This window comes from Danio rerio, chromosome 4, assembly GCF_052040795.2.
Source record: "Danio rerio strain M-AB ecotype USA chromosome 4, GRCz13ab, whole genome shotgun sequence".
Classification (NCBI taxonomy): domain Eukaryota; kingdom Metazoa; phylum Chordata; class Actinopteri; order Cypriniformes; family Danionidae; genus Danio; species Danio rerio.
In genome coordinates this window covers 41,712,501-41,735,136 of record NC_141024.2, presented here as the reverse complement: position 1 = coordinate 41,735,136, position 22,636 = coordinate 41,712,501, and the positions used below count along the sequence as shown (strand labels likewise).

At 40.0% G+C, this 22,636-nt stretch overlaps 3 protein-coding genes and 8 non-coding genes across 11 annotated transcripts in view; 7 read left to right on the top strand and 4 right to left on the bottom strand.

Moving 5' to 3' along the window:
* LOC148680782 (NACHT, LRR and PYD domains-containing protein 3-like) overlaps window positions 1–22,636 on the top strand; it is a 463,735-nt gene that overhangs the window by 300,105 nt on the left and 140,994 nt on the right. The gene's annotated exons all lie outside the window — the stretch shown is intronic.
* LOC148680790 (uncharacterized) overlaps window positions 1–22,636 on the bottom strand; it is a 796,717-nt gene that overhangs the window by 688,300 nt on the left and 85,781 nt on the right. The window lies entirely within an intron of this gene.
* On the top strand, window positions 420–9,069 carry LOC137490993 (uncharacterized). Its single transcript, XM_087249455.2, has 3 exons — window positions 420–475; window positions 1,346–1,495; window positions 7,073–9,069. Exons 2-3 carry the CDS (start codon window positions 1,411–1,413, stop codon window positions 7,786–7,788), a joined length of 801 nt encoding a protein of 266 aa, XP_087105581.2. The 5' UTR covers window positions 420–475; window positions 1,346–1,410; the 3' UTR covers window positions 7,789–9,069.
* Window positions 15,452–15,524, bottom strand: trnar-ucg (transfer RNA arginine (anticodon UCG)). The gene has a single exon. It is a non-coding gene; the product is annotated as a tRNA-Arg (tRNA).
* trnae-uuc (transfer RNA glutamic acid (anticodon UUC)) lies at window positions 19,116–19,187 on the top strand. The gene has a single exon. It is a non-coding gene; the product is annotated as a tRNA-Glu (tRNA).
* On the bottom strand, window positions 19,448–19,519 carry trnae-cuc (transfer RNA glutamic acid (anticodon CUC)). The gene has a single exon. It is a non-coding gene; the product is annotated as a tRNA-Glu (tRNA).
* On the top strand, window positions 19,817–19,889 carry trnar-acg (transfer RNA arginine (anticodon ACG)). Its single transcript has one exon. It is a non-coding gene; the product is annotated as a tRNA-Arg (tRNA).
* On the top strand, window positions 21,348–21,419 carry trnae-uuc (transfer RNA glutamic acid (anticodon UUC)). The gene has a single exon. It is a non-coding gene; the product is annotated as a tRNA-Glu (tRNA).
* Window positions 21,508–21,594, top strand: trnay-gua (transfer RNA tyrosine (anticodon GUA)). The gene is given in 2 exon segments: window positions 21,508–21,544; window positions 21,559–21,594. It is a non-coding gene; the product is annotated as a tRNA-Tyr (tRNA).
* trnae-cuc (transfer RNA glutamic acid (anticodon CUC)) lies at window positions 21,680–21,751 on the bottom strand. The gene has a single exon. It is a non-coding gene; the product is annotated as a tRNA-Glu (tRNA).
* trnar-acg (transfer RNA arginine (anticodon ACG)) lies at window positions 22,047–22,119 on the top strand. The gene has a single exon. It is a non-coding gene; the product is annotated as a tRNA-Arg (tRNA).

Here is a 22,636-nt window from a genome sequence, read left to right as displayed (position 1 = left end):
GCCGCGTCAAAATAAAAGTATTTCATGGTTAGCTTTTTTTCCATTTACTGTTGCAGTCATGACAAACCTTTAATGTAAATATTTTAAGACAAAGGTTTAATTTATTAAATAGGATGATTTCACTTTATTCTAAGTATGTATAAGAAATGGAGTACTAGTTTTAATTAGCTCATTTGTGGCTATTGTTTCTTGCTCTGACTTACCGGATTTATTTTTGTTAATTACTCTCATATAAAGAGAAGTTATTTTGTTTCTGTTCATAGTTTTATTCATTTTAAACAGGTCATTTGTATTGCTTTGTTAATTTTTTACTGGGTAAAGTGTCCAAACGCAGAGAAAACCTATGTATAATAAGTCATGACTAAGAGTAAGTGGCAAAAAAAAAAAGGTTAAAAAAAAAGACTTTTTTATTTGAGCGTGGCTTGTGACGCCATAAGCCTGCGCCGCTCTCGTGGCGTGATTCAACTGGAGAAAGGTTTGTTTTAAAGCGTTTACACTTATATAAACCAATTGATTAAAGTTTCAGTTTTTTTTCATTCAGTGCTAAATTATGAACCTGCTGTTGACAATATTATTTTAACCCTTTATTCTACGCATTACTATTTAACTCACAGTAATGAGGTCTATTGTTTAAATAAAGATAAGATAAACCTTTTGTTCCCGAGAGGACATTTGTCTTGGGCAAAAAAGTGCTATAAGCAGACAATAATATAAATAAAACAAACAAAACAATTAAGAACATACCTGAAGAAAGTTTAAGTGAAGTAACAGTAAAGTGTGTAATAAGTGTTTTAATGAAGGTTTAATTTATTAAATAGCATAATTCCATTCTAAGTATATATCAACATATGGAAATGGAGATAAAGGTAAAGTTGGTTTTATATTCGCACATTCGTTCATTAAGAAGTCTATATTGTTTACCATGTTACTTTAAATATTCGATCAGATTTATTAGCATACAAGTGTGACTTCTAAACAACATTAACACTGTTTATATGACTGCGAACAATGTTGTACTTTAATAGTCATTGGCTGCTATTATGATTTCGCTATTTAGAGTTTGCAAAATATTACTTTTTATGAAATTATATTATTAAGGGGAAAGTCAGAATGTGCGAATATAAAACCAACCTATCTCTATGAAATTAAGAACTAGTTTTAATCAGCTCATTTGTGGCTATTGTTTCTTGCTCGGACTTACTCTTTTATCTCATTTCTTTTTGGTAATGACTCTCATATAAAGAAACTGTTTAAGCAAGAGTTGAAGAGAAGTTATTTTGTTTCTGTTCATTGTTTTTTTTTATTTTAAACAGGACATTTTTATTGTTTTGTTAATTTTAAACAGGATAAAGTGTCCAAACACAGAGAAAAACTCCTGCTGAAGCGACTGATCTCCACACTGTTATAAAGATGGCGTTTATTAAAGAGGAGAGTGAAGATGTGAAGATTGAAGAAACATTCACAGTCAAACAGGAAGATCTGCAGGAACAAACAGGTTGGTTTTCATTCTCAAAGACCAACTCAGTCATTTGATCCTCATTCAGATATATTTTAATAACAAGAATACTAAATTAAATTTATCCAGCCCTGATTGTGCTGCCTAGTTCTCCTAAATGCACATAAGCACTCATTGAAAGACAGGAATGAGTTTGTTTCATCACTTGTTCTCATGTCTTTTGTCATTCATTTTATGTATTATTAGTCTCCCATTTTCTCTACCTTCTTAAGGTTATTGCTTTTCTTGTTCCTCTACTGTTTATAAAGCATCCTTGAGCACTGGCGCTATATAAAATAAATAAAAACAATAAATTTAAAAAGTTTAACTGAGCTGAGGATGTTTGACCTACAGTATTCTCATAAAGATGTCTGCTATTACAGTGATAGTGTTGGCTTAGTACTTTCCATTTGCATATGTCACAATAATCACAATTCCAACTTCTTTATGGGTTTAAACTTGTTTCTAGTAGTTGTTACTAGTTCTCACAGATAGTATCTAGAATTACATCATTATTATAATAACTAATTACCAGGGCTAATTACTGGGTCTTAAAATGTGTTAAATTCCAAATTTCCTTACAATAACATGTTTAAACGTGCTCCATGTATTTACTGCTGAGGACATCGACCTGGACAGATTGTTGTGCATAGATTTAGTGGGTAAAGTAAAGATTGCTTGTTATTACACACAATTTAAAATCTTTTGCTAAGAAGTATCTCTATATTTTTTTATTATTGTATAATTAAATTAATTAAATTATAATATATTTTTGATCGGTCAATTAAAAATCTTTTCCATCTGGGCCAATTGAAAAATTCCTTAGTCTTTAGCCCTTTATGAGTCCAAAATTTCAGTCATAATGGTCCTAAAGTGTTAAATTTAACTTATTCCAAAATACTTTCAAAGTTTCTCAAAAAATATTTTGTGTTCAAAGGGGAACACAACTAAGCCTAATGCTGCTTGATGTTGCAAAGTCATACATTCATTAATTTGTTTTTTCGGCTTAGTCCCTTTATTATTCTGGGGTCGCCACAGCGGAATGAACTGCCAACTTATCCAACATATTATCCCATCTCTGGGAAGCATCCATACACACTTATTCACTCTCATACACTACAGATAATTTAGCTTTACCCAATTAATTTGCTTTAGACTGTGGGGAAAACTGGTGCACCCGGAGGAAACCCACGCGATCGCGGGGAGAACATGCAAACTCCCCACAGAAACGCCAACTGACCCATCCAAGGCTCGAACCAGCAATCTTCTTGCTGTGAGGCAACAGCATTATCTAATGCGCCACCGTGTTGCCTTTTGCAAAGCCATATTTCTAATTTTCTTGTTTGTAGAGCAAGTAGCCGTTTATTATTCCTGGTCTTTAACACAGTTAACTCCCTTCCTAGACCATCATTGGAATGCTGAATCCATAAGAGAGGGAGGGAATAACGGAATTAACAAAATGGGAACAGAAAGCAATGTTTGTTTATTATTTATGTGAAGTCTGAATTGTGACCATATTCTGAGTGATCCATTAATAACTGGGTTATTCGTAAAATATTGTTTACTCCCTAGAATCGGGGCACAAAGTAGTGAGTGTAAAGACACTCAATTAGACGTGTGCTGTTCCATCAGTAACCAAAGTGGCCTCATCATGACAGATGTTGGATAACCAGAATATAATAGTATAGGAATTTGGCATTGCCAATCCACCCTCTTCCTTTTTTCTTTTCAAGAAGTCTTTTCTTATGCAAGGAATTTTCTAATCCCAGAGAAATGTAGAAATACAATTATTCAACTCCTTTAAAAATGACTTGAGAATAAAATTAGGCACGGTCTGAAATGGAAACCGAAATCTTTGTAATATTGTCATTGTAATGGAATTGATCATCCTAGTCAAAAGAAAAAGGAAGGGTTAACCACAGCATCATTTCTCGTTCGGCTTTGTCAAGACGACGACAAGGTTTGTTTGAGCTCGGGTCATCCATGGCTCTTTATTATATGCATATAGTATATCCATGTAATTTCTCAGCTGTGTATTAGAACATGGCTGATCCTTTTCTTACATTCTGTCTAGCTCCACGAGCTTGTGACGTATCTCTGTAACCAATCAGCGTTCGGCTGCGCATGTAGCTCCACCTTTTGGTACCCTTTCTTGTTTTTGGTACCCTTTCGAAAGGGTGCCAAAGAAGTGGTACGGTACGGTTTGGTTCGGTATGCTTATTGACAGTGGAAACAACCAACCGTACCACTCAGTGGAAACGGGCCATAAGCTGATTGGATGATAAGATTCACATTTTAGTGGATCCTTATCCTTTTTAAAAAGTAGTGTTATAACAGCCGATGTCATGGAGGGGGTGAGTGATTCCGAGACAAGAACTTCAGCAAATACCTTGCACAACAGGGGTGTTAGCTTGGCAGTAAACTTCTAATAAAACTCAGACGGTAAGCCATCAGGGCCTGGTGTTTTTCCGGTTTTCAATTTTCTGATAACATTTTTAATTTCAGAAGGTGTTATATTTCCTTCTAATGCTAACTGATCTGAATCACAGAGGGATAGTAATTCTAAATAATTAAAAAGCTCTCAATACGTTCAAACTTTTCCTCCTCCACGGCACCGTTAACGTGTGGTCTTCCCCAAGGCTCAATTCTAGCACCTTCACTATTCTCTCTTTACATGCTCCCTCTAGGTTCTATTTTCAGAAAACATGGCCTGCATTTTTATTTTTATGCAGACGATACACAACTCTATATGTCACTGAAAAAGGAAAATGAGTCCTCTGTTGTAAACTCCCTTTCACTACGCTTGGAGGAGGTAAAAGCATGGCTTTCTGAGAACTTTTTATTTCTAAATGTGGAGAAAACAGAAGTGATTTTATTTGGGCCCAATGATTTGTCTGACTGTAAACGCCCCAGGCTGGGTAACTTGGAGGAGTTCAGATAACCCCAGGTACGTAACCTGGGCATAACATTAGACCAGAACTTAAAATTTGATAAACATATCTCAAAAGTGGTGGGAAATAGTGTCTACCAACTCCACCTTCTTTCAAAAATGAAATCCTCTCTTCCTTCACACTCTCTAGAAATTGCCATACACGCACTTATAACATCCCGGTTGGACTATTGTAACTCTCTCTATTTTGGGCTGCCTAAGTCTCAGATTGCTCGCCTACAGTTAGTGCAAAACGCAGCAGCTAGATTCTTAACAAAAAGCCTGAAATATGCACACACCACTCCTATTCTGAGGTCTCTACATTGGCTACCGGTGACACAAAGAATCCAATTTAAAATCCTTTTCTTTGTGTATAAAGCCCTACATGGTCTAGGCCCTCATTATTTATCCCAACTGATTGTTAATTACACTCCTCCAAGACACTTGCGTTCCGCTGATCAGTTTTTAATAAAAGTTCCAAAGGTCCACATACACTTATAAACACAAAACAACACAATATTGAAACCTTGCATGTAAACTTGCACACACTTCCAGCTACTCCCACTCTTAACTAGCTGACATTTGTGGGACCTCACATATAAAACAAAACAATTTGAACAGCTCTTGATGTTTCACTACAAAGCTACCCCATTATTGACTAAATATACTTGAGAACTAGGAATAACAACAAACATGCTATAGTGGTCATTTAAAACATAATCGCAGAGTGACATTAACAGTTGTATTGTCTTTGACAGCCCAGTGTACTGTCGTTATTTTCTTCAATTTTATGGCTTTTTCAAAATATCATATTTCGGAAAAGTAGTGGCATTTAATCACGAAGACTAGTGGCGGTTCCTTGTCGTCCACTGGTTTGCTGCTGAGAGTGCTGTGTGCCCAGTCAAAAAGTGGAGTCTTCTCAAGGTTCACGGTGTCTTTCAAGAGGCCAGCTACAAATTCCGTCACGTGGATAAACGCTTATTTTCCAGTATAGGTTAGGTTTAATTTAGGATAAGAGCAATATTAAACGAACTTTCAGGTTTTACGTGAGGACCTCAACAGTTTGCGTCTTTACATGGCGCCGCTCCAACCAGAAGTCCAAAACAAACAATATAACAATAATCACAATGAAACACAAAACCCTCAGCACTTATAACTCAAATGAAAGCAAAGAAAAAAATTCAAATGATTTTTGAATATGGGGAAAAATAATAATGATGATAATATAAGTACAGGGAGAAAACAAAACGAGAAATAAAAAGAGAATGTGGGCCAAAAACTTTTGCTTCTTATCTACGGAGTGGGGGGGTGAAGGGAAATGAGAGGGGAATGGTGAATGTGGAGGTGTGGATGTAAAGGTTGAGGGCGTCGACGAACCCAGCCAGTGAGTAGCAGTCACGGGTGGCTAACAGGAAACTCTGACACTGTCGACTGCCGGATGAAGGCTTTCGGCAGCTGACTCCATGCCAGCGAGATAAATCGATAAGTTGATTTTGTTCAGGACACACTGCACTGAAGTTTTTGATGATGCACTCATTCACAGACGTCACGAGCACTTCAGTAACAAGACAGCGGTCTTTGCTCTGTTGCTTCAATACATACTTTTGCTTTTTGTTTCTCACAGCTGTTTGTTAAGTTTACACTGCTTGTCTCGATCTGGTTTCTCTACTCGTTTCCCCGCACTGCAACAGTTCAGTCAACTTCTCTTTCTTACGCACACCACATAATGCTGCCCTCTTCAACTCTCCTCTTTCTTTACACTCTCACCCATTTCCTTTTTGACTGTCATCACAGAAAACCCCAACAATCATAAATGCATAATTGTATGCTGTCTTTGCAGTCAAAAATTTTTGTTATAATAGAGGCCAATGGAGAAAAAAACAGCCATGAATATAACGAAAAGGGAGTAAATTTGTCCTGAGTGTATTGTTTTTTTTTTTTTTCCAAAGCATTTTCCCAGAATATGTCAAAATAAGATGTCCTCAAATATCAGTCCGTTTGCTGAAACACAGAAAAAGTTTTGGTCAAATTAAGCCTCAAAATCACCCCAGAATGGATGAAAAATGACCCAACAGCACACAAGGGGAAAGGTGCAAATTTCAGCCTTTATGCAGATGCTGTACAGATGTGTCTCATGTCTGTGAGGCAAATATTCTCGGCTGTTACCCCAGAACTTTTTTTCTGATGCGTTTACCCGTCAGGCACAGAATAAACAAGTATTCCCTGTCTGCTTTACAAAGTTTAGAAAAACATTTTGTTGTGATTAGGAATATATATGAATAAAAACAGGCCATTTACAGCTTTCTAATATCTGTCTTATCAATATGACCAAAATTATTTTTATGATCAATTATGTAAGAAATGCTGAAAACTGGACTGACACAGTCTCAATTTACTATAACTTCTATGTTAAGCGGCTTTGACACAATTTACATTGCAAAAGCACTAGATAAAGATTAATTGAATTGAATCTGCTTAAATGTGTACACGTTAATGGACCAAACACAATATGATCTGATTTATTTTACATTTAATGTGCATCAAAATTACAGTGTGTGTAGCCAATATTTCCAGTGTCTTTTCACTTTTCAGCTTTTGATGAGTTTTTAAGACTTAATGAAAACTAATGTTTTATTTATTTATTTCAGACTTAATTGAAGAGAATAAGGGGAGTAAAGAGGAGAAACATCATGTCAAAATTGAGGAAAAAACTAATTTACAGACTGATGATATTTTGAAAAGGAGAGACAAGAATCATTTCATGTGCTCTCAGTGTGTCAAGAGTTTTGGAAGAAAAAGCAAACTTAAGATTCACATGAGGATCCACACTGGAGAAAAACCATTCACATGCACTCAGTGTGGGAAGAGTTTCAACCAATCATCAAACTTTAATCAACACATGAGGATCCACACTGGAGAGAATCCATTCACATGTACTCAGTGTGGGAAGAGTTTTAACTTCTCATCACACCTTAATAAACACATGAGGAGCCACACTGGGGAGAAACCATTCACATGCACTCAGTGTGGGAAGGGTTTCAGCCAATCATCAAACCTTAATCAGCACATGAGGATCCACACTGGAGAGAAACCATTCACATGTACTCAGTGTGGGAGGAGTTTTAACTGCTCATCACACCTTAATAAACACTTGCGGATCCACACTGGAGAGAAACCATTCACATGCACTCAGTGTGGCAATACTTTCATTCAAGCATCATCCCTTAATCTACACATGAGGATCCACACAGGAAAGAAACCACCACTTAAGCCGCGGTTACACTTGAATTTTCTCCCCATAGACTTCCATTCATACACACTTGAATGCTTCAAACCGGAAACGTTAGTGCATCAAGTTTCATAGTTCACTGCCTTGCAAAGTTCAAGCTTGATGAACTCTGACCTGCAAAACCACATCACATGACTATGTTAGACCAATCAAAGATCAAAACATGACCTCTCTGGGCAGAAACGTAAAATATGGACTAATTGCTCACTTTTTTAATGTCTAATCATCTTGGTTAATCCCGTCCCTTTTCGCAGCTCTGTACAACTGAATTTTGCATGCTCAAACTCTAGTGTGACCGCAGCTTCAGTGTGGGATGAGTTTCAGTAACTCATCAGACCTTAATAAACGTATGAAGACCCACACTGGAGAGAAACCATTCAGATGCACTCAGTGTGGGAAGTTTTAACCAATCAGCAAACCTTAATGAACACATGAAGATCCACACTGGTGAAAAAAAGTGTATTTGTGCTTTGAGTGTGAGAAGACTTTTAATACAGCTCCAAAATTGAAACTGCACCAGCCAATCCACACTGGAGAGACCGTACAAGTGTTCACACTGTGACAAGGTTTAATCAGTAAACACATCTGAAAACACAAAAGAGGATTCACACAGGAGAGAAACCGTACAGATCTGATCAGTGTCTACAGAGTTTCGCTAATTGGACGCAGCTTTAGAAACACATGGACAAAAAATTGCACACATGACATGAATGCAGCAAAACATTTTCTCTTTTCACAGGATGTTTCATGTTTGAATAATGTTTGAAAAGGCTGAGTGACGGTATACTGTTTTCCAACACTCCTACACTGCAGTAGGTGGGGTTGCAAATGTGTTGCGTTTAACGTAAATGATGATGGCGGCTGAAAGAAGAACAGTTTCATAAACATCTGGCAAACAGCACTTCTGCGGCTTGAAATCTCTTTGCAAGTGATTTTTACATGTGCGGATACATCAGTACTCTACTCTCTAGTGCGTTCATGTAGCTAGTGTTGTTTTGGATGATGTTCTCTGTCTGACTCCTTGAATGAGAAATCCAGATTGGAGTATGTGGTAAATCCTGATTGGATGCTGGCATTGCTCATCAATGGGTATATAAAAGTAGTTGTGCTGGCTACCCCAGGACCCTGTGGCTACTCGGGAGTCCTTATGTCAAGACCTGCCATCTCATTAACTCTTTATCCTCATGGTTTTGTTTTGCGTTACTTATATCATGTAGTTAAAGTGTTGTTGTGATTTATACATAAGTTTTTTAGTTTCATTATTAATTATCCCTAGACATTTGTTGGTTACTTTGATTGATTGTTCTATGAGTTTCTTTGAGTTTATTTTTTAATAAATAATTTGCATTCAGGCTATTTTGTTGGTTCATCTCTCTTTTATGTTGTTACTCAAACAAGCGGGTCATAGCACTTTGTAAAATGTTTCTGGTTGTATCCGAGACCTTGTCCTTTCAGCCATGACCATAGGTGTGAGCAGGAATCTTGATTGAGCGGTAAATTGAGAACATTGCCTTCGTCTCAGCTTCTTCACCCCAACAATCACATCAACTGCATTATTGCTGCCGCTGCACTGATCCATCTTTTAATATCACATTCCATTCCTCATGAAAAAAAAAAAAAACGCAGATACTCCATTCGGGGTAAGGACTCTCCTACAAACTGGAGATGGCCACCTTTTTTCAGTCAAGCACCATGGTTTCAGTCTTACAGATGCTGTTTCTTACCCTGCAATGTCATACTCATCAGAAATAACCGTCAGATCTGTGCATCTCTGCATGATGGAGCTGTGTTAGCAATGTCCTCTTTGGAGGACAACTGATCATCTAGAATCACCCTAAGATTTCTTACTGAACTACATGGGGTAATGGTGTATGATCCCAGCTGGATTGCGAAATTGTATTGAATGTGTGGAGTTGCAGGGAAGATAAAGTTTTTTTAGGATGCTGTAATCTTTCCTGCATGGTCTGCTGTTCAAATCTGCACACGACCACTTCCTCTCCTTTCTTAATCCCCTCCTCTGACAAAAAACTACAAACCCCAAGATCCAACAGCTACATACCCCGCCCCGCCCCTCTACCTCTGCTATCCCCGCTTTAAATCCTCCTCCTTTCTTTTCAAAACCCTCCTCTCTGTCTTGCAATAACTTTAATATAGCAAGATGCTTTTGCCATCTTTGCAATTACTTTTTACATGTTTGGGTAAAAAAAAAATATTTTCTTTTGAGAAAGCGTAGCGATGCCTTAACAACCACCTAGCAACACCTTAGCGACCACGTTGGAACACCTTAGCAACCGTCTAGCAACACCTTAGCGACCACGTTGGAACACCTTAGCAACCGTCTAGCAACACCTTAGCGGTTGCTAAGGTGTTGCTAGGCAGTTACTATGGTGGTTGCTAAGGTGTTGATAGACGGTTGCTAAGGTGTTTCTAGGTGGCTGCTAAGGTGTTGCTAGGCAGTTGCTAAGGTGTTGTTAGGCAGTTGCTAAGGTGTTGTTTGAACTGTTCAAGGAAGTACCTAACCAGGTTATCAGCATAGTCACAGTAATGAGCACAGGTGGTTGGGGAAAGCATCAGATAGATACTAACCGACAGTGATTGGAAGTTGTTGTAAAGTGGTTTTGGAAGAATATCCTTCAGTACTACTGGACCAGTGTACAGAAGAAACTGCCTAAACTCAGTAGCTTTCCAGCGATCCAGTTCAGAGAGTGATTGTGGCTTTCGTGCAAATTCAGAGGGTATGTATTTTGACATTCCTACAAGACTCTCTGAGATGTTACTTATTATATGGGAGCTCTGTCTGTTTTTTAGGTTGCCCTTGGTCCAAAAATTGATCATCTTCCTTGTCACACCGAGGCAAACATCATGCATATAATCCAGCATGAATTGTGTGACCATTCCCAAACTTAATGTATTGAGTATAGAGTGACCTCTGTGGTGGTTGTCATCATGCATTTCTGTAAATGACTCATCTGTCTTGAGTGGGGCATGTGTTTCTGGGAATATAATTTTCCGTCCCATATAAGATCCTTCCTGCGTGCAACGATCGCAACCACTATAACCTCCATGCCCCTTTGTTTGTTTTATGAATGATCGTGCAGGAGCATTACAGATAAAGCAGTCCAGGGAAAGATGAAACAGCCTTTCAGACACAGTGAAACCTTGCCCTAGTGCGGAAATCTCCTCTGCAAAATCTTGGGAGATATTGGTTAGGATTGCGAGGTTTGCTGTTTCCACAGAAGACACCAATGACAAACGGGTCCCTTTCAAAATAAATTTTTCCTAAAATTGGCCAAATTTGCTTCTGTGAGCTTTTGAATAATGGCAGTCCATCTATATTGACCTGCATCTTAATTTTGTCAGTTTGTGACATCAGGCCATCTCTGTTTTGCAGCAATTGTTCCAATATTCCAAAATGGACATAATCCCCACCATCCATTTTTTTGACTTTACGTGTGTGTGAAATTTTCATCAAAGTTCTCACACATTTAGGAAGTAAGGTGATGTGTTTGTTTAGAATTTTAAGTAGGCTGTCGGCGGCATTTTGTGTCACACCACACTCTACAACCCACTGACGCAGCTCATCTGGCAAGTCATCAAAGGAGCCTCTGTCTTGTGTGTCACTAAAATCTAAATCTTCTTCCTCACTGAAATTGCTGAGGTAGTCTGTAAATCTGTCATCATCATCATCATCAGTGACATCATCAATGTCTCTTTCAAGGTCAGTGTTGGTGTTTGTGTTGTTTGAAATTTGAGATGTTATCACAGTTCATTTCTTCATCTTGTCCTGTTTCAGAATTTGCCAGAAGATATTCATTGAGACCAGCCATTTGGTTGTTGATGTCAAGTGTTTGTGTAGTTTGGAGATCATGAAGTATATTCTGGACACGCCTCCATTTGGTAACTGAACTCACACCTCTAAATTTTTCTATGTTTCTACAAGAATTAAAGCACAAAAAATTACATAAAATGTTTTTTTAAATAACATTTTAAATAAATGTTAATGTAGAGCACCAGTCTGGTCACATTACCATGATAAAATTTTCGAAAGAAGATTCTTATGCTCATCGAGCCTGCATTAATTTAGTGCATTAACATTAATATAATAACATATTTTTCTATTTGACATTTTTATTTACTATAATTACATATTATATACAAAAAAATTTTTTTTGCTTTTTTTGTACAAAAAAAGAAATATATATATATATTTATTTTTATTTTTTTGTCAAAACGTTCCATAAATGTATTGCTCAGTCTGCATTAAATGTCTTGTCAATTCAAAAATACAAGTTGCCAACTAGTACAGCTTAACATTTTATGTTGCCTTAACTAAAAGCAGCAAGAACAATAATGTTTTTACAGTGTAGATAAGAAATTGTTCAAAGACTTTGACTAATTTAGCTGCCACATTAAATTATTATCTGATTAATTATGTGAAGTCTGTCTAATTTGCCTATTTGATAACTAGTCTACTTTTGGACTTTGTATTCTCACTATAAAAGCTAGCCCCTTTTATATTGCCTAACCTAACTTAAAATATAATCAATACTCACAATAAAAATCTGTAATGAAGCAAAGAACAGAGGTTTCTCACTATCTTCCTAGTGCTAGTGCGTGATTGGAATTTCTGAACACGGCAATCAAGTATACTTGATCAGCTCTGTTTTAAAATCCCAATGATCTGTTCAGACGAATAAAATGGGGAAATCCCTAAATGGGATCCGCCTTGAATACGTGCCTGAAACAACTAGCAGTCACATCACTGGAAGATAGATAATCTCTAATAAAGGTAAGTTAAACGTTGTTTTAGTCTAATTGAATTAGATTTTATGTTTTTTTTTACGCACATCGGCTATGAACCAATTGAAGTTTTACTCACCAGTGTCCAGTCGCGGAGACAGTGATGTAGACGCTAAAACTTTAGTTAAACTACAAAACAACGATGCAAACTACTCAAACACTAGTAAATAGTTAACTTAATGATTATTAGACGAACACTTGATCAGCGAAAATCTTAACGTTATATATGCAACCTACACTAAGTAAACTACAAACCTTAACCCATCAAACTGTACACTAAAACTAAAAATACTAACAATACATGAACAATATAAACACTACACAGTATACTTTAACCTAAAACCGAAATAACTAACTTTATCTACACAATATTTATCTAAAAAACGCGAATTCAATAGGACCAGGTCTATTTCCACCACCGTCTGCAATCAACAAACGTTAATGTCGTTTTTTCCGTTATAAGTACCGCTGACAAGAAGCATTACGTTTAATTCAAATATTTCCCCCTCTCGGTCAAGATCTGAATCGCATAACCACATAAGTATCCAAGCATCACATAATCAGTTCAAACAACTGGTTATCTTCTGCAAATTAGGGAAAGAGTGTGTGTGTGTGTGTTATCTTCTGCAAATTAGGGAAATAGTGTGTGAGTGTGTGTGTGTGTTTATCTATACAGATACACAGCTGTCAAGTCAAAATTCCTCCTGTAAAGAACAAAGGAATCTTCACAGTAATTCTTATAAATTTCCCGGATTCCATATCCGGGACCAGGCCATATCCTGAGCTGCTGCTGCACTGATGGTCGTGGAGAGTGGAGAACATGAGTCTGATTCCAGCGACGCTCCAGGGACAGACGAGTCTTCGCTGAGGCCATCTTCCAGCCTAAACCACGGCGAATGAAGCTCTGCACAAGACTTTTGGCCAGCGGAGAAATTAAAATGGCCGTGCCCAACTGAGTCTGGTTCTCTTAAGGTTTTTTTTCTTCACTCCCCTCAGGTGAAGTTTTTTTCCCTCTCCGCTGTCGCCACTGCCTCGCATGGTTCAGGATTGGTAGAGCTACGCATCGATGAATTGACTCTTCAGTGTTTGAACTCTCAGTAATGATTAAATCACACTGAACTGAGCTAAACTGAACTGAACTGAACTTAAACACTAAAACCTGAACCACACTGTTCCAGTTACTATGACCATTTATGTGAAGCTGCTTTGACACAATCTACATTGTAAAAGCGCTATACAAATAAAGCTGAATTGAATTGAATTAAAAAAATATTTCTTGTAAAAGTCAGTTTTTATAGTATTCTTTTATTTTAGTTTGGCTTAAATAAAAGCAATTAAACTATTTTAAGTTCAATAATATTAGCCTCCTTAAGAATATATTTTATTGTTCACAAAACAAAGTTATCCAGTAACTTTCCTAGTTAACCTGCTTAATCCTTAAAATTGCACTTTAAGCTGAATGCTGGAATCTTGCAAAATAACTAGTAAAATATTATGTACAGTCATCATGACAGAGACATAAAAAAAATTTCCTTTTTTTGAAAAATGAATATGATTTTTTTTTCAGAGCTTGTTCATCCAGAATAATTTTTTAATTAAAGTTAACCTATACACTCTCAGGATATATTATAAGTGTTATTCAGCAACCCAAAAAGCAGTGGTGCCCTGAGAAAAATTTCTTAGTGGTGGCCAGAAAAAGCCACACCGAATCTTTGGGTGGAACACAAAAAATAATGAATTCAGTGTAACATTATATTTTTGTTTCTGGTAAATGAAATAATGTGGTTTTAATTTATTTAATTAATTAATCTTGAAATATTCCAATTTATTCCTTGAGGTAATTCAGCAAGTACATGTGCGAACCAAAAAAAAAAAAATATATATATATCAATATTTAGTTTATTTTGTCTTCATGTTTTTGGTTATTGAATTCATGTAGAAAATTGTGTGCCTGGTTTAAAAATGTTCTTGTTCATGACATCATGAATGGTGAATGTGTGTTTTTACAGGTCAGTTGATAGCAACGTTGTCTAGTGCCTGGAGTGCCAGAAGCCACAGACCACTCTCTGTACACCTGACCAGGCTGTGCATGAAGGCCAGCACACCAGCGGAGAGAGCCAAGGAGCTTTCAACAAGATGCCAATGCATGGAAAACTGCACTTTAGGATCTCGATGCCAGTTTGCATTCCGTCAAATAAGATATGTGCAACTAATGGACAAAAATTTTCTTTGTGCAATCATCCATATTTGTGTTTAATTGGTCCTGGGGTATGGTTCTTGCGTATGGTGTGACTGGTCTTGAGTTTCAAATTCCAGTCAAGGCCACTCTCATTAACATGAAATCACAACCTTTCTGCAGCTATTTTCTAGTTTGCATTTCATCATCATCCACCTAACATGAGACTATTAGTTGAAAGCCACCGGGTACTTGAAGTCAAGATCTCCATAACCAGAGCTTAGCTAAACCTTGTATGTTTGTAACGTGATTGGATAATTCAAGCAAGATCGGATGAATCTTAATTGAAGTGTGCAGCAAGTCTGAGAATTTGAAGCTAACTATTGTCCTCTGATCATTACACCTAAGCTTTGAGTAGACAAGTCAGGATTTTTTCACACAACTTAAAAGTAACCCAACAAACACAACTTGAACCCACATTCCCCAGCTTTGAAGGGTGATGCCTTATCCATTAGGCCACTGGGCCAATACTAGCATTTGCTATACTTGTTGTATGACTCAGGAAGTTCTTGTAACTCAGAGAACAGCACTTTAGGATCCCTATTGCATTCAGACGATCTGGTGTGTGCAACTAATGACAAATCAGCTTCTCTGAAGAGTTTTCCATTATAATGTCTTTTTGACCTAAGAGTATGAACCTAGCTTTTTGAAGGTCACACTGGATTGTGCTGCACAGCCAACTTCAAAAAACTGCATCAAAGACAACCCAGGTGGGACTTGAACCCACAATCCCCAGCTTCGAAGGCTGGTGCCTTAAACATTAGGCCACTGGGCCGATTCTTACTGCCTGTGAACTGTAATATGCATCCAGGGAGTTGCGTAACAAAAACAACATCAACAAAAAAGTAGATTGGACCGGTTTCACAGAATTTTTTTCTGGCACTGCCAAGCACTTCTACATGGCTTATTGGTCTTGGGGTATGATTCTCACTTAGGGTGCAAAAGGTCCTGGGTTTAAATCCTAGACGAGATCTATGTCTGTCACAGAAAAAAAGCAGTGGTGCTGTGCTGTGCTGTCTAGGGTGTTTATGTGTTAATTGTAGCACCTTCAGCTGTGTTTTCAGTTAATGAACGTAGTGGATTTCTTTTCTAAATCAGTCTAACTTTTACAATTATACAGACACAAAAGAAGCATCCTATCAGACTTCTTTGAAGGAGTTATTTTAGAATTTTCATCATATTTTGCAACCATTCCTATAGGATTATTTTATAGTACAATACAGGAAAATCCTTTAGGATAATTTCTACAATATTTTAATTGGATCCAATTTATATCTTAATTAAGATATGCTTTTCTAATGTCTCTCTCAGCCTATTATACAATAGTTTTGAATGTTTAATGCAGTTTGCTTAAGCTCACCTTCATGTACTTGAGTGTACAGTTTTAGTGCACAAATTCCCAAACTAACATGTCTATACCAAAAACATATACAATGTCGCTAGACCAAACTGTGGGCTGGCCCACTCGAAACAGAAGTTCACTGAGGGCCCATAGCAAGTCCACACAAAGTTTAGTGTATATAGCCACAATGGGCGAAGTATAGGTATACTATCTGGGTCAGAAGTATGTCCTGTGAGCATGCTCTGTGGGCATTTAGTAATTAACAAGTTAGGTCCCACTAATACTAAGTTGAGTCCAGGCACAAAATGTGCCTATAAGGTCCCAGTAAAGCACTTTTATGCAGGGCCATTGTGGCTTTAACACAAAACAAAACTAGTTCACTTCTACTATGTAGCAAAATAGCACAATATCACTTCAAATGCATAGTTACATATTTTGAAAGCATAAAGAAAAATCAGTAATAAATGAAGCATCTAAAAATATAAAGACAACATGGACTATTTTTCAAAGGTTTGGGACAAAACTGCTTTAGTTTATAAAAATGCAGATATAAAAGTAACCTTGTAAATAATTATTCCTTTTTAATATGTTAGCTTTTCCATTTGAATATGTTAAAATATAATTTATTCCAATGATGTTACAGCTGCATTTGAGGCATTTGTGTCCTACATAAAATAATTTGAGACAAAACAACAAAACATATAAAAATATACTTAGAAGAAAAACAAAGTAAGATTTTCATGTGTGTATTTTCTCTACCATTTGTACCTTAAAGGGTCACGAAACTCCAAAACACATTTTTTGAGCTGTTGACAGTCATATATGTGTCCCACACTGCTAAAAACACTATTAGGACACAAATATTTCACTAAAAAGTGTAAATTGATTGTTTTTGCGTTATTTCAAGCAAATTTGTACTTCCGGTTTGAAACAAATTTTTGAAGCTGCGTCTCAACCATGAGATAATAGCGTGTATTCCAGCGTGCAGACTGGATGTCTGTGCCAGAGTGTGTCTTATTACGTCTTACAGTGCGGCTCGAAGGACATCTTTTGCATTCAGAGCTGCTTTCGTGAAGAGATCATCGGCAACACTGCTCGAAGTTTACCATGGAGGTGAAAAGGAAGCTCCCTGACAAGGAATTGAACCCAGGCCACAGCGGTAAGAGCACTAAGTCCTAACCACAAGACCACCAGTGAAGGCCTGGCTAAAGGTTGCCCTCTAGCCTAGCTGTGGGCCTCCACCCAGGTGTGCTGCAGCTGCTCTGACAAAAATAACTCTAACGTTTGCAACCTCCTCCTGGAGAAGAGAAAGTCTCAGAGCCTGGTTCACAGTTCTTCTATGGAGGGACTGTCACATGCTCTGTGTAAAAGCATCCTATCGACACCACAACTTGCCATGACAACAAAGCACAGCATGCGTTGAAGGAACTCCATGTTTACCGGTCCATGTCCTCTTTTCAAACAGCATGCTAATGAGCACTCCTTGAACAGTGTGTGCCAGTGGCGCAATGGATAACGTGTCTGACTGATCAGAAGATTCTAGATTCGACTTTTGGCTGGCTCGATCAGGATTTATTGCATTGCTCTCAGTCAGTGCACTGCAGTTGCAGTTTGCCCCTGCCAGAGTTGTTTGGTTCTACTTTGGAGTGGATCAAGTTTCTGGGGCTGCCAGCACAGAGCCTGTGGGGTGCTCCCCTGGGTTCAAAGTCTGCCCCAACCGCTCTCATGTCTTGGTCCCGTACATCCCTCAGGACTTCCAGAAGAAACCAGTACAGCCACTCTCCTGGGAAGACAGCAGTGACAGCTTGTAAACCAAAATGTTTGCTGTGAGGCTAAGGCGTTCTACTGCAGCACAGATACGCATTCGAAAAGCATACAATATTCAAAAACAAAGTGCCAACCTAAAACAAGATTGCAGTCAAAATGACCACCTCAGACAAGTGTGAGCAATGTTTCAGTCTCTGTTATACGTCGGCAAATATGCCACACAGTGCAGACGCTCATACTACTGAAAAGGAAGTTACCTGACTGAGAAAGGTATAAATAGAAATCGGAGCCTGCTCCAAACGACCTGGTCAGCCCCAAGTGGGCTGTAAAAACCTCCTGGAGTTTTTATTCATTTAATGTCTGGTACAAGACACTGCGTCCAACCAGTAATGTTTGAATGTCAAACCTACCCCAATCCTTAAACCAACCTCACAGTTTCCTGCTGTGTTTTATCAACCTCCCAACCTACCCCAACTCTTAACCCAACCTCACAGTAACAAACCTCCATGTGGGTTTCATTGATTCAATGTCTCGTACATGGCACAGAATACAACCTATCGCAGTTTATTAAAATCACACCTACCCCAGCCCTAGGCCCAACCACACGGTAACCTGCTGTGTTTTATTCAATTTTACTCCTACCCCAACCCTAAACACAACCTCAGAGTAAGCAGTTTATATATTTTTTTATTTTTATGAATGTCTACTACAGCTACATCAATCGCAAACCCAGCCTACGTGCGGTATAAGTGCTTACCACTTAGAGGTCATCCAGCCGACTTGCAGTGTAATCTCCTCCACTTGTAGGTCTCTGAGCTGCAGCAACACCTAAGGGCTCTGACACACAGACACAAAAGAAACCATTGCTTTTAACCTACTCTTGAAGAGGAGAGAGTCTCCGACCCTGGATCTCAGGTCTTCTATGGAGGGACTGTCAGGAATCCTGTAAGAGCATCCCATCCACACAACCTCTTGCCATAAAAACAAAGCAGAATGTGTGGTGAAGGAACTCCGGGTTGACAGAGCCTTGTCCTTGCTTCAAGCAATGTGCTAACAAGGTGCTGAACAGAGTGACGGTGGCACAAAGGTTAGCGCTTATGACTACGGATCAGAAGATTCTCAGTTACGGAAACCAAGAAACTGTGTATGAGAGAGTGCGTAAGTGTATGAGTGGCACTTGTGCAAGCGGAGCAGGGACGTGCCAGCGATCAGAATGAACTGGAGTTTGTGCCAAGACTGGGTTTCAAGAGTGGCAGTTCCCATATGGTCTAGCGGTTAGGATTCCTGGTTTTCATCCAGGCTGCCTGGGTTCGACTCCCGGTATGGGAAGGCTTGAGTGCTTTTGCTTCTGTCCTTTTTGGCCAGCGGTCGGACTGCAGCTACCTTATAGGATGTGGTTGTGGAACTGCCCCATAAGCCTTCGAAAGCTCAGTTGGTAGAGCGGAGGACTGTAGGTGGGATGATGGCAATCCTTAGGTCGCTGGTTCGACTCCGGCTCGAAGGATATCTTTTGCGCTCAAAGCCGCTTTCTTGCCTTCGCCAAGTGAGTTAACCACTCCTCAAAGTTCAGCATGGAGGTGAAAAGGAAGTTCCCTGACCGGGAATCGAACCCGGGCCGCGGCGGTGAGAGCGCCGATTCCTAACCACTAGACCACCAGGGAAGGTCTGCGTGAAGGTTGGCCTCAAGTCTAGCTGTGGGCCTCCACCCAGGTGTGCTGCAGCTGCTCTGACAAAAATAACTCTAACGTTTGCAACCTCCTCCTGGAGAAGAGAAAGTCTCAGAGCCTGGATCACAGTTCTTCTTGGGAGGGACTGTCACATGCTCGGTGTAAGAGCATCCTATCGGCACCACAACTTGCCATGACAACAAAGCACAGCATGCGTTGAAGGAACTCCATGTCCACCGAGCCTTGTCCTCTTTCCAAGGACCATGCTAATGAGCACAGCTGACACGGACTGGGCCAGTGGCGCAATGGATAACGTGTCTGACTACGGATCAGAAGATTCTAGGTTCGACTCCTGGCTGGCTCGTTCAGGATTTTTTTGCGTTGCTCTCAGTGCAGTGCGGTCGCGGTTTGCCCCTGCCGGAGTTGTTCGGTTCTACTCTGGAGTGAATCGAGTCTCTGGGGCCGCCAGCACAGAGCCTGTGGGGTGCTCTCCTGGGTTCAAAGGCTGCCCCAACCGCTCTCATGTCTTGGTCCCGTACATCCCTCAGGACTTCCAGAAGAAACCAGTACAGCCACTCTCCTGGGAAGACAGCAGTGACAGCTTGTAAACCAAAATGTTTGCTGTGAGGCTAAGGCGTTCTACTGCAGCACAGATACGCATTCGAAAAGCATACAATATTCAAAAACAAAGTGCCAACCTAAAACAAGATTGCAGTCAAAATGACCACCTCAGACAAGTGTGAGCAATGTTTCAGTCTCTGTTATACGTCGGCAAATATGCCACACAGTGCAGACGCTCATACTACTGAAAAGGAAGTTACCTGACTGAGAAAGGTATAAATAGAAATCGGAGCCTGCTCCAAACGACCTGGTCAGCCCCAAGTGGGCTGTAAAAACCTCCTGGAGTTTTCATTCATTTAATGTCTGGTACAAGACACTGCGTCCAACCAGTTATGTTTGAATGTCAAACCTACCCCAATCCTTAAACCAACCTCACAGTTTCCTGCTGTGTTTTATCAACCTCCCAACCTACCCCAACTCTTAACCCAACCTCACAGTAACAAACCTCCATGTGGGTTTCATTGATTCAATGTCTCGTACATGGCACAGAATACAACCTATCGCAGTTTATTAAAATCACACCTACCCCAGCCCTAGGCCCAACCACACGGTAACCTGCTGTGTTTTATTCAATTTTACTCCTACCCCAACCCTAAACACAACCTCAGAGTAAGCAGTTTATATATTTTTTTATTTTTATGAATGTCTACTACAGCTACATCAATCGCAAACCCAGCCTACGTGCGGTATAAGTGCCTACCACTTAGAGGTCATCCAGCCGACTTGCAGTGTAATCTCCTCCACTTGTAGGTCTCTGAGCTGCAGCAACACCTAAGGGCTCTGACACACAGACACAAAAGAAACCATTGCTTTTAACCTACTCTTGGAGAGGAGAGAGTCTCCGACCCTGGATCTCAGGTCTTCTATGGAGGGACTGTCAGGAATCCTGTAAGAGCATCCCATCCACACAACCTCTTGCCATAAAAACAAAGCAGAATGTGTGGTGAAGGAACTCCGGGTTGACAGAGCCTTGTCCTTGCTTCAAGCAAAGTGCTAACAAGGTGCTGAACAGAGTGACGGTGGCACAAAGGTTAGCGCTTATGACTACGGATCAGAAGATTCTCGGTTTACGGAAACCAAGAAACTGTGTATGAGAGAGTGCGTAAGTGTATGAGTGGCACTTGTGCAAGCGGAGCAGGGACGTGCCAGCGATCAGAATGAACTGGAGTTTCTGCCAAGACTGGGTTGCAAGAGTGGCAGTTCCCATATGGTCTAGCGGTTAGGATTCCTGGTTTTCACCCAGGCGGCCCGGGTTCGACTCCCGGTATGGGAAGGCTTGAGTGCTTTTGCTTCTGTCCTTTTTGGCCAGCGGTCGGACTGCAGCTACGTTATAGGATGTGGTTGTGGAACTGCCCCATAAGCCTTCGATAGCTCAGTTGGTAGAGCGGAGAACTGTAGGTGGGATGATGGCAATTCTTAGGTCGCTGGTTCGACTCCGGCTCGAAGGACATCTTTTGCGCTCAGAGCCGCTTTCTTGCCTTCGCTAAGTGAGTTAACCACTCCTCAAAGTTCAGCATGGAGGTGAAAAGGAAGTTCCCTGACCAGGAATCGAACCCGGGCCGCGGCGGTGAGAGCGCCGAATCCTAACCACTAGACCACCAGGGAAGGTCTGCATAAAGGTTGGCCTCAAGTCTAGCTGTGGGCCTCCACCCAGGTGTGCTGCAGCTGCTCTGACAAAAATAACTAACGTTTGCAACCTCCTCCTGGAGAAGAGAAAGTCTCAGAGCCTGGATCACAGTTCTTCTTGGGAGGGACTGTCACATGCTCGGTGTAAGAGCATCCTATCGACACCACAACTTGCCATGACAACAAAGCACAGCATGCGTTTTAGGAACTCCATGTTCACCGAGCCGTGTCCTCTTTCCAACGACCATGCTAATGAGCACTGCTGCTGCGGACTGGGCCAGTGGCGCAATGGATAACGCGTCTGACTACGGATCAGAAGAATCTAGGTTCGACTCCTGGCTGGCTCGTTCAGGACTTTTTTGCGTTGCTCTCAGTGCAGTGCGGTCGCGGTTTGCCCCTGCCGGAGTTGTTCGGTTCTACTCTGGAGTGAATCGAGTTTCTGGGGCCGCCAGCACAGAGCCTGTGGGGTGCTCTCCTGGGTTCAAAGGCTGCCCCAACCGCTCTCATGTCTTGGTCCCGTACATCCCTCAGGACTTCCAGAAGAAACCAGTACAGCCACTCTCCTGGGAAGACAGCAGTGACAGCTTGTAAACCAAAATGTTTGCTGTGAGGCTAAGGCGTTCTACTGCAGCACAGATACGCATTCGAAAAGCATACAATATTCAAAAACAAAGTGCCAACCTAAAACAAGATTGCAGTCAAAATGACCACCTCAGACAAGTGTGAGCAATGTTTCAGTCTCTGTTATACGTCGGCAAATATGCCACACAGTGCAGACGCTCATACTACTGAAAAGGAAGTTACCTGACTGAGAAAGGTATAAATAGAAATCGGAGCCTGCTCCAAACGACCTGGTCAGCCCCA

What these genes read in the sequence shown, in the direction of transcription:
- LOC137490993 (XM_087249455.2), top strand. Translation starts at nt 1,411, where the DNA reads ATGGCGTTTATTAAAGAGGAGAGTGAAGATGTGAAGATTGAAGAAACA. An exon ending in AGATCTGCAGGAACAAACAG is followed by an intron (nt 1,496 to 7,072) that starts GTTGGTTTTCAT and finishes TATTTATTTCAG; the next exon opens with ACTTAATTGAAGAGAATAAG.